The 11965-nt window shown below is 35.3% G+C and overlaps 1 protein-coding gene across 1 annotated transcript; it reads right to left on the minus strand.

Moving 5' to 3' along the window:
• On the minus strand, positions 1 to 1041 carry LOC148840260 (trace amine-associated receptor 1-like). Its single transcript, XM_088906972.1, has one exon. It carries the CDS (start codon positions 1039 to 1041, stop codon positions 1 to 3), a length of 1041 nt encoding a protein of 346 aa, XP_088763098.1.
• Between the last annotated feature and the right edge of the window lie 10924 nt (positions 1042 to 11965).

Genomic DNA, 11965 nt, shown 5'->3' on the forward strand with positions numbered 1-11965 from the left:
TTAATCTGTAATTAGTTTTGTTCTAGAAGAATCGGTTTGAAATATCTTGCCAAACACAATCATACCAAGAGCTTTTCTGAACCAGCTGTAAAAGAAAGCATAGACAAGAGGATTAAATGTAGAATTTAAGTAGCCTAACCACAAAAGACTGTTAAATAAAACTGATGGAACTGAATAATTGAATGTAGCATTCACGGTATTACACAAGAAAAATGGCATCCAGCAGCAGAGAAAGACCCCCATCACTATGCCCAACGTCTTTGCAGCTTTTCTTTCTGTCTTGCTTGAAGTTGTTTTCCTGCTGTCTTCGGAGGTCTTACTCTGGGATAGTGTGCCTTGAATTGTCCTGGCTTGTCTCCTTGCTACAAGGAAAATTTTCGAATAGATGCCTATCATGATAAACCCAGGGATGTAAAAAGAGAGTGTGGAGGAAATAATGCTTGATGCTTCACTCTGTATCAGTTTACAGCTACCTATACAATAAAATGTGTCATAGTAGACATCTTCCATTCCCATTATATTTAACTCTAGAAATATCATTCCAAATCCGGTAACAGCTGAAATACTCCAACTAACTGAAATCATGTAAAATGCAACACAGATGTTAATTTTAGTTTTGTATTTTAGCGGTTCACATACAGCATAATATCGATCAATTGAAATGAAAGATAGATGCAAAATAGTAGCAGTACATAACATGACATCTAGACTCTCTTGTATTTTACAAAACAAGTCACCGTAATACCAGCAGGATTCAAGGCATCGGACTGTAGCTGTAGGCATCAGAAAGCCTCCTAACAGCAAATCAACAACCGCTAGAGAAAGGACAAGAAAATTGGTCGGTGTGTGAAGCTGTTTGAAGTGAGCAATGGAGATGATGACAAACAGGTTTCCACATACAGTCAAGAGAATAACTGTTACAGCGATGAGATACAGTGGGATACGTATAGTAGGCAAATAAACATGTTTCAGACATGAATTGTTTACAGAGTCGTAACAGAACTGTGCATTTGCAGCCATCCCGGTTTGAGAGAAGTTCATGTTTGGCAGTTGAGGCAAAGTGTAAAAAGTCTCTTCCTGGAGAAAGACAAAAAATCATGCAATTGATCATTTCAATAACACAATTTCAAGTTTTCTTAACTTATAATTAGAGGTATCATTTTTATTCCAAAAAGCACAACCGTCTTTAGCACTAAAACTTGAAACACTTGATAAATAACTTTGTACTTTTTAGATAGTATATGGATATGTGAAAGCAAATAATTTTTCTTGTGTTCAACTAAACTGAAGCAGACAAGCATGGCTGTAGTATCCCCTTTCCTCTCCTGTATAATTTTGACTATACAATTTTTTGTAGTAAGCAGAACTAGTTTAGCTTCAGTATCACTGACAAATTATATATTTTCAATGCCTTTTGTTCTTTAAAAGTGCACGTGGTCATACAGTGTAAAGCCAGAAAGGTTTTGATATCAGCACATTGTTGGTTTAATCCATGCTTAATTGCAGTCATACTATAATTCCTTTAGTATGTTCTATCAATGGGTGTACGTTACTGGAGCTACTGCATACTGTATCATGTAAAAAACAAAATCAAAAACTAAACAAAAAATAATTTGTTTCTTTAAATCAACAGATTTCTCAATTAGAAATGAAAAACTTTGATAAAATTGTTAAGTAAGTACACGTGTGTCAAATGAGAAATGTGTATTTAGTTTGTGCAAAACATATTAATATGACTAGTAAAGCTTAAGATATTATATTGTATTACTAAAGGTGAAGATGAATACAAAGTACATATTACTGTATGTTGATATAGTTACAAAACATTTCTAATAATAGGAAATAAAAGAAATGAAGAAAGCTTCAAAATATAAAAATAAAAATAACCACAAGATGCCCATCAGGCTTAAGGTTTCAAAAACATCCAAAGACAGTAATTTCTACTAAACTGTCTATTCACTATCTAATCACTTATATATTTTGAATCTTCATTTATTGAGACTATTTCAATGGAAAGCTAAAAAAAGATTTTAAATGTAATACAGTAAAAAAGGATGTTTAATTATTGTTGAATTAAACTGTTCCAGTAAAATCACTATAAAATAGTCATATTTTTTTTAATGATTAGATACATTTACTGTTTTCACAAGCTTACCTTGTTCAGATGTTTAGTGGCAACATGTCCAGCAACTTTGTAGAGGCTTTTTTATACATTAATTATCTGCCAAAGGCCCAATGGCTCTGCTACTGCTGTTCTGGCTCTCATTAATTGCTGACAAGACATTTCATCATTATTTTACCTTATGGAGCTTATGTATTCCCCATTGGTCAGCAAACACTTGAACTGGAGATTATACAGCACATTACCCCCAAAAAACTAAAGCTTAATTGTAATTACCTTCTAACACATTTTTTATTCCATATATACATGATAGATAATGCATATTCTACATTCTGCAAATGCATTCTGCAATTTCCCTCACGGGATCAATAAAGTATCTATATACATATTTAATTTTGTTTAAAAAAGTGCAGTGAGGGTAGCTTTACTGTATGTAAACAGAACTTGATTCACTGCATGATAAGGAAAAATGTTTTTAAGATTAAGTGGTAATTATTGAGTGAAAAATCTCTTTCTAACTTTGCATGAAATGGCGTTGTCCAACATATTATGTAAATATTGTCTTCACTGTTTATCATGGATGCTTCCTATAGAAGAGTTTTTCTGATGATTTGTCCTGTGGACAGCAGGTGACCAATAGAGAGACTGTTGTGGGAAATTACTTTTTCCGAAGAGCAGGACACCTGTTTATGGTTTACTCTGTTCATATCCCTCCTTTAACACTTGCAGCAGAGTTATTGCAGCTGTTGGTAGCAGTCTGCGTTGCTCTAACAAATATTGTGATACAATCTGAGTTAACAGAGCTCAGCAATTACTCTAATTACCACTACAATAAGGTTGAGTGGTTTTATTGCAGGTTTTATTGGGTATGGATAATAATACCACTTCAGGGACAGTAGTTCACATTGACTGGATAGATTCTCGAAGACAGTACTAAGTCTCACGTTAAGAAGATCATTTTCCCAGTAAGCTTCTAAGTAAACCATATACAATGAGTTTGAATTTTATTGTTTTCAAGCATGGTGTAATTGTATCTTGATTTGGCATTGGAATGTAGTTACAAACTAACTAACTTTACAAAAGAGCAGAAATATTTTTATATGAGATATATCTGTATTTACATACTGTATACATTCTGTATTTACCATAGTGGTAAAATTAAATTATTTATTATTTATTATTATATTATTAAAATATTTCATACTACAGTATGTAGCCTGATCAAGAAACACAATTTTCAGCAACACCTCTCACCTGATTAAGTAATGATGCAGTAAATGTTATCTACAATTACTTTTTTCACTAACTCTGTTCTTCAACGGATAGCGGTGACCACATTCACATTTTTCTTTCTAGTTATAATATATATTGTTATAAGCAATAAGAACAGGGTTGCAGGGGGTCGCAGTCTATCCCACCAAGCAACATTTTTGGTCACCCTGCGGTCTGTGTGGATCCTAATGCTCCAGTATAGTGATGGAGACACTATACTGTAAAAAAGGTGCTGTCCTTCAGATGAGGTTCCAGAGCGTTCCAGAGGGGTGCGAAAACCGGGCGATCACCCCAGACTGTACGCCCGGTTCAAAGTGGGTCAGCTGCACTGGTCAGCGGCTTTCATAATCCTCGCCCTGATCACTACCACTCCTGTCCTGCCTCTCTCCACGTACCCCAGCCGGGCGCTCTTCAGCAGCAGCGCCAGGCAAATGCACAACATTAATGTAGGGCTTGCAGGTTTGCGCCCTACACCCTGCGGTACCACTGTGTACATACAGTACGAACATGTTGTGATTTTTAGAAATATAAAAAAGGTCAATATACTGTAGTGTCCATAATATTTGCTATTTTAGTTTTTCAAAGAAATGTTTGTTTAAAGAAAACTCATAGCGATTACTGGATTTGAACACCCGACCTCACGCTTATAAGTCAGTCACTTAAGCTATCACATTACCGATCCAGTCATGGGACATGCACTGAAACAGCCGTACACATATCAATGGAAAGTTTTATACTACTGTTTGTGCTACAGTACCAGAATATAATTATATCGTTTTTAATTTCTTTAGCTTCGCGATTCCGTATTATATTCCCTATTAATCAAATTCTAAAAGTATGCTTTTGTTTACTCCGATAACGAGCATATTTGCAGAAAAGGTAAAAACGATCAATTTTCACAAAGTATATAAATGTACAGTAATATGGTCAGAAGGAGCACGTAAAAACGTTTCCGAAATAACCACATTTAAGACTTTGATGCTTAAAATGTTTAGGAAGAAATGGAATACTGGTGTGTATTTTTTCTTTAAACTACCAAGACCAGCCATATACAGCACAGTTTACATACAGTAACATGTTTATGTTCCTAAATTAATATATTTTATGAGCATGTGAAAGGCATACTTTGTATGATTGGAAACGAATGCGTGATCGGATCAACGAAATGTTGTGGTGTTACTTTTTGTCAATGAAAAAATAGTCTTTTCGTTTACAAAGATGGTTACAAAGAATGTGGACCAGGGTAATACTTTGAGTTTACAGCTTGTCCAAGGTCATTCATTAGTAATACTATTAGTAATATCTTTGGTAAAGACTTTGATGAATAAAATATTTCTGCATTATTAACATATTTATGATAAAGGTGGTAGGTTGTGTACCGTTTGTCCAACTGAACAGTCTTGCTTCCATAAAATATACCAACTTTTTAATGTATAATGATTAACATGCTGTAATACACAGTTTAAATTTAAAAGTCTAAAGAGTATACAACTTAAATTCTTAACTGAATAAAGATTGTCCTTCAGCAATGATCGGGACAATCTTACTTTTATTGCTGGGGGGGATGGCTATACCCTTCTGTATCACTTTATGGGCGATATACAATTTCTTGCATTAGGAATTTGTCTTTTAGCATACACCAGCTAGCTCTCCATGAGACACACAGATAGGGAGAGAGAAGCCTGGGGTCAGAGCACAGGGTCAGCCATTTATACAGCACCCCTGGAGCAGCTGGGGGTGAAGGGCCTTGCTCAGGGTCCCAACAGAGTAGGATTCCTCTGCCAGCCGCGGGATTTGAACCAGCAACCTTCCAGCCACAAGCATAGATCCTTAGCCACAGAGCCCCGCCCCTCCGCTCCACTAATTAATAGGTGATTAATTAGAAATTATTAAGTTAGAAAAATGAAGCTATGCTAGTGTTGGAGGTACTGCTAGTTCTATGGAAATTCATAGATGTCTCTGAAATAACAAAGTAACACAGCATGAGATCTTCAACTTCTGATAGAACTTAAGCTGTCTCAAGGGTTCCCAAGTACACGAGTGCACAACTGTCCATGGAAAAAAGAAAATGCACAGGCAAATTTAATGACACAATTAAGGTATATATAATTATGTACTTCTTTCTAAACCTCATTTAAATTCTTATTCTTAGCAGCAGTAATCCTAAACAACTACAGTCATTTTATATTTTCTTACTAAAGATTTTATGCAAGATCTTTAATAGTATTAAAAACAAACAAATAAAGCAAATAATTGTAAAAGCACTCGTCTTTTGTCTCCTGATGTTTGTAATTCCTCCTTGATCATCTGTATTTCTTATTATGTTTTTAATTTCTGTTTGTAGACTTCATAACAAGGGAAAATCTTTATCTACAATCACCTTTCACACCTTTTGACCAATGGGCCTTATTAAAACTTCACACATAAAGACAGTTCCATGTACAATCAGAGAAGCATTGTTCCCTCTCCAGATATGAAAAATTATGATGTTAGAAATTTCTTCATGCGGAGTCAGCTGGTTTGTAACACAACCTCTTTAACAGAGCAGCTGACTGCAAGTGAAGAAAAAGAAAGGGTGAAAGGCTGACTAGTTTGAAAAATTCTAAATCCTAAAACACTTGCAATAACGTATAAATGTTATTGTAAAGTAATATTAATTCAAAACATAGAAAGTTAAGACATTTAATTTAAATTTAATAGGAAAGATGGATGGTAAAAAGCAAGGATTATTATAATTCATAACTTATATGCAAGGTTATATTATATATAATACTATTATATTTGAAGATTATGATCAAACAGGGAATGACACTAGAGATTTAGGTTATACACTATAGCTACCCCTCAGAAATGTGGTCAAGCAGATGCACATGATTTACAGGTACTTCAGGACTACATGCAATTCACAAAATGGGACAAAAAGTATACCAAAATAATGTATAACCCAATAACCTAGGTGAATTGAATGGATTGTGCTAAACTACAAACATGCAATTGATGTACATTTTGTACTTTAGATAGTAAATGCTGTATTTAAAGTTGGACAAAGCTCAGGGCATCCACTGATCAGATGTTACTGTATATACCTTATTGACAGCTTAAGTTTGCAATTGTTGATTTATCAAACTATGTTTGCATGATTAGCACTATATTCTAATATACTTAGCATAATCACCATTGATGAATGAAATGCCACATGGAACAAACTGTAGTGGTGATATAACATTTAATTTTAATGTTACTATTGTTAATAATTCAAATATTTGCTTAAATTAATTAATCCACTAAAATTAGCAGAGAGAATAGATAACAAATTAACTTTTTGTGTTTTAAAGATTTTATTTAACATTCAGATCAAAGTCCAATATTTCTGTCTTCATAAGAAGCACAGCGTAACAAAGCAGAATAGTGCGGATTTGGTTTTCCACAGAGATGATGAAATGAGGAACTGAGATGATACTCTCTCACTTTTATACTTTATATGCATTCATGCAGAATAAAGTGATGAACTTCTCAGCTATCCTTCTTTGTGGGACAATGTACCAGGGCAACTTGATGAATTGGCAAAGGATGGCAAGATTGCCATCAACCCCTGGTGTCACATGCACAGAATGAGTCTGTATAAAGTGTTGCTGAATGTAACAGACAAATATATGACAACTATTGACTTAAATGGTACAGACAATCCTTTATGGGGCTTGCCAGTACAGCTTGGATGGAAATTCCAAATAGGTATGTCTTTAAACCTCTTTAGTGCATGCTTCAGAGTATAACACCAATTGTATTAAATAGACATTTGACAGCAAATTCAAAATGCTGAAAGAAATATTGATCTACACATTTTATTGTCAATAAGGTGCAACCAATTGTTTCATGGTGCAAATGTTATGGTATGCATCACTTCTGTTTCTGTAGGGATAACAAAAACAGAATAAGAGAACTACTGTATAACTTCTAAAGAAAATATACTCCAACACATAGATGATCTGTTTTATGAGATCATCACATGTCCAATTTGCAGTCAAAAATATGATCATAAAATAGTTTCCTATTCTTATCATCAGGTAGATTAAATGACCACAGAGAGTCAGGACCTCCATTTTACATCTCACCCAAAGGACAGCACCTGTTTTTTTAGTATAGTGTCCCTGTCACTATAGTGGGGCATTAGGACCTACATGGACCACAGGGTGAGCACCACCTGCTGGCCCCACTAACACCTCTTCCAGCACCAACCATAGGTTTTCCCAGGAGGGCTCCCATCCAGGTACTGGCCAGGCTCACACCTGCTGAGCTTCAGTGGGCTGCTAGTTGTTAGTTGCAGAGTGATATGGCTGCTGGTTATTTAATGTATTTCAGTCACACCATAAGGTAAGTAATAAAGTGTTAATCCCTTAGATGCCTTAAAAACCTGTGATATCAGTTCCTTATTATATTTAATATTTACTTTTTCTTGAAGAGTTTTCAAACTGCTTTTAGAAATAATGCTATACAAACTGTAGATATAATGGTTTGGAGGTTAAAATATTGTTTCCCTTTTTGTACTACTAAAGGGATTGAAAAAACTGAGTTTGTCTGATGTTTCAGACCCAGGAGATGAAGACAAAATATTGGAATTAATGTGGGAGGCACAAACACTATCTGTTTCTACAGCAACATCTACAGAGCGGTGGGTAAATTTTATTATCATAGTTCAGCTTACAAGCTGTGGTTCACATATTAAGGATTTTGAAGGGTATATTATTTTTTTTTCTATTACCAAAATTTTTTGTAAGAGGAATTAAAGAAGTAAATGATAGTACAGCCCATACAATAGGTCACAGAGTATGTAGTTTATTGTAAAGATGTAGTGCATGTGTAAGTCATTCTGCACTAACATTTTACAGTTTCAGGTGAACATTCAGAAAAGAAATTGAAGAAAACAGTGTTTAAAACCTCTTTATTTTTAAGTTCTCATGGTGCTGCTTTAGAGTTACCTAAATACCACGACTTAACATCTACAAGCATGTGTCTCTTGAGCATTGCAAATTGGGGACAGGAGGGAATCTTAATATCTCAGTGGAATTTTTTGGTGATGATGTTATAAAGGATGGATTGTCCTGTGTTAAGAGGAATGGTATCTAGGAGTTTCCTCTTTGGAGAAAAAGTGCTGAATTACAGGCCCTGCACTGTTCTCACTCTATTAGTTACCTGGCAATCTATTCTTGAAAACTGATAGGTATTTGTTATCTGTACAGTTAATATTCTTATTAACTCATGTAGCAAGTCCTGTACTTTGGGAGGAAGAATTATCTTGCTCTCGCATATTTGATGGTCGAAAAGGAAAGTACCAAACAACACTGGACTACATTGGCTCTACTATGGTTCTGCTATTAATTACTTATAATTACCTAATTTAAATGTGAACACTAACCTGTAATTTAACTTAAAGTGTAACAGGCTTTAGAGTGTGAAGATATGTAAGCAGAATGAACAAGAAGATGTCAATGCAATTTTGAAAGCTAAAAAGTTAAAAAACAACTAAGTATTCCTCTTCAATGGAGTGTTAAATGCCTCCATGTATTTTCATATACCTTCAGAAAAATAAATATTTTCCTCATAAGCCTTTCTTTTCCAGTGGCAATAATAAACTTTACAAGACATACATTTTTTTTTATTCTTAACCCCCACTATAGACACTGACCAGAAATGGACAGGCAAGTCTGTGTAAAGACGAAAGGCTAAGTGACGGAAGGTGTGAAACATTTTGTGTACTTCAGCCCAATCCCTTCTGTATTTGTCGATGTGACACAGTGGTAAAAGAACAAGTTGTCCAAGCAGTGAAGCATGAAGGCCATTCCACTGACTTCAGACATTTAAAGTTGCTTTCATAATATTCAGATACTTGAGACATTTGACATTCCTTAGTCAGGATTTAGCACTTTTGTGATACTACTTGTCACACAAGGTGAATATGGGTCTTCCCCCAAAAAAAGGGTTTATTGATTTAGTTACGAGTACTCTTACTTTAAAACTTTAGTTTATATGCAAAAAAACAGATTTTAGAAAATAATTGTTTATGTACTAGAATAACAGGCAATGTATTCATACCGAGCTTTAATTTTCCACAGTTAATATTTTTAAGAATCCAAAACATTAGAAGAAAATGTCTTTTAAAGTAATCTCACCAATCAGAAAGAATCATTGTTGACTGATACAAACTCTCAATCCTGAGCAAACAGCACTTACTAATTAGAATACAATTAGCCACTAAGATACATTCAATGCATTCTATGTTCATGGGACCATGCTGGTGAACTTACTGCACATACAAATCCATCCATTCAGAATGCTGAAAGCATAATGCGCCATGCAAAGTATATAGCACTTTATAACTCAATCGTAACACTAAACAACTTTTTGTTCTTTCAAATAATCCAGGTGGGGCAGTTACTACTTAATGTGCTGTGTGGAAGAATTCTGGGCTGTCATGCAAGACACCTGTGTCCAAATCCTGGCCAATGCCCAGCCCCATGGGGAAAATCGATGTTCTATAAATAAATATTTTATACACTGTATTGAAATTTTTATTAATTTTATATATCTCTGTATGTTTAATATTAAATTAATTTTTAAAACAAAAGGATTGTTTCACAAAACACTCAGCTGCATATATAACAAATAGTTCAGGTGGGTAGCTGCGTCAGCATGCGTTGGCTGCAAAGGAACAAGTAATAGGTTTATTCCATGCTGAAAAAAAGAAGAAAGAGAACACAACGTTTTGCTCGTGGAGCCTTCTTCAGGTGTATAACAAATAGCTTATTGTTGTAGGTCATCGTGAATGTGATGTTCTTTTCGGGTTTACATCTACATTAAAATAATCTATATTTCTCTTACTAATTTAAGTGAAACTTAGTTAAGGAATACATAATTTTATCTTACATGTGGCAAAAGTAGCTTCTCAAAGAGCTTTACAGTAAGAAAAAGAACCACACGATGAGAGATGTAATACGGATGCCAGGATGTTGTCTGCTGCAGGCTGTTTGCCTCATGCTGGATGTGGCAACAGACCTCAGCGATAGTTTGGATTGCCTCGTCGATGCAGGCCTGTCAGTCGGTCATGCTGATCTCTTTAAAACTGCGGCCCCACATTGGTCCTCAAAATGTAAAAAATGCTATTCTTGGAGCCATGGCGAACGCCGGTTTGAGTCAATGTCCTTGTGATTTGGACAGAGGCACTGGCGTGATCCCAGTGTGGAGAGGAAAAAAAAGTTTGAAGAGCATTTAGATTTGTAGGAAAATAATGTTCTCTGGGGAGTGGAGCAGCAGGCGCCTTAGCTGGCGACATTCTGACTGAGCATCCGTGCAGCCATACGAAAGGCTTTTGTAGTTAAGTGAGATCGGTCTCAGCTGTGCCTGCTTATGCAGTGTGGCAATCTCATGTGGTTGTAGAGAGTAGACAAAAAAGATAAAATAAGTCTTCAGTTGAGCAATTTCATCAGGAACTAGTCGGCAGTAATTACAATGCAAGTGGAGGTTGCATTTGTAAATTGTAACGTGGAGTGGATAAAAATAAATAATTAGAAACCAGTGTTGCAGAGAAGAAAAAGAAAAAAAATGTAGATAAAAAAATTGAAAAACTGTTGAGGAGCGGCAGCCAAGCGCGCCAGAGTTCCCTCTCAGCTGGAACCGGATATAAGAATAGGGAAATATTAAGTGAACAATTGTGTCACTAACATCTAATGCACTACAAGTGCCACCTGTTGAGCAGAGCAGAGTGTTACCGGGGGTTCTGAGTGTCTCCATCTGTACTGTATATGTAATTTACTGTAGATACTGTATGTGTAATTTACTGTAGATACTGTAAGTGGAATACAAGTTATTCTTTTTTAAATTAACAGGTACCGATACCCCCGTACCACTTCTTGGATTTCAGAGCTCCATTTGTTCAGGAAAAGCAAACAACTGGACTTGATTCATTGTCATTCTTTCCCACCTCTGTCTGTTTGTCATACATTTAAGAGCTATTTTGACAAAAATATGAGTATGCAGTTTTAGGACATACTTTTTAAAATTCGATATACTGAAGTTATTAAAAACAGCACCCTCTAAGTAAAGTTGTTTTAGATCTCAGACCTGAGTGCACAAATAAGTAAATCAAATGTTTAAACAAACAAGCAGTTGTCATCAGTTACTACTGAAGATTTAAAGCTCAGCTGCAGATACAGAGGTTCCACAAGACTAGGGTTGGGTACCACTACTGTAACCTACAGGTAATACATCTAGATAATCCAAATAAATCCACAAGGTGGCAATTGAACACTACTCTATTACATAAAGCATGAATTCAACTCTCCTTTCAGACCACATTAATTAATACATGATTAATACAAGCAAGCAGATAAATTATTGTCGTCAGTTACTACTGGAGATCTGGAGCTGATCTGCAGTAAAAACCTGTAGACACAGTGGTCCCATAAGACTTGGGTTGGGAACCACTGCTGTAAATTAGTACATTACAGATATTCCAAATTAAACCACAAGATGGCAAGTTAACACTACTGTATTACATAATGCATAAATTCAACACTC

This window comes from Atractosteus spatula, chromosome 2 (genome assembly GCF_055471065.1).
Source record: "Atractosteus spatula isolate fAtrSpa1 chromosome 2, fAtrSpa1.hap1, whole genome shotgun sequence".
In the NCBI taxonomy this organism is placed as follows: Eukaryota; Metazoa; Chordata; class Actinopteri; order Semionotiformes; family Lepisosteidae; genus Atractosteus; species Atractosteus spatula.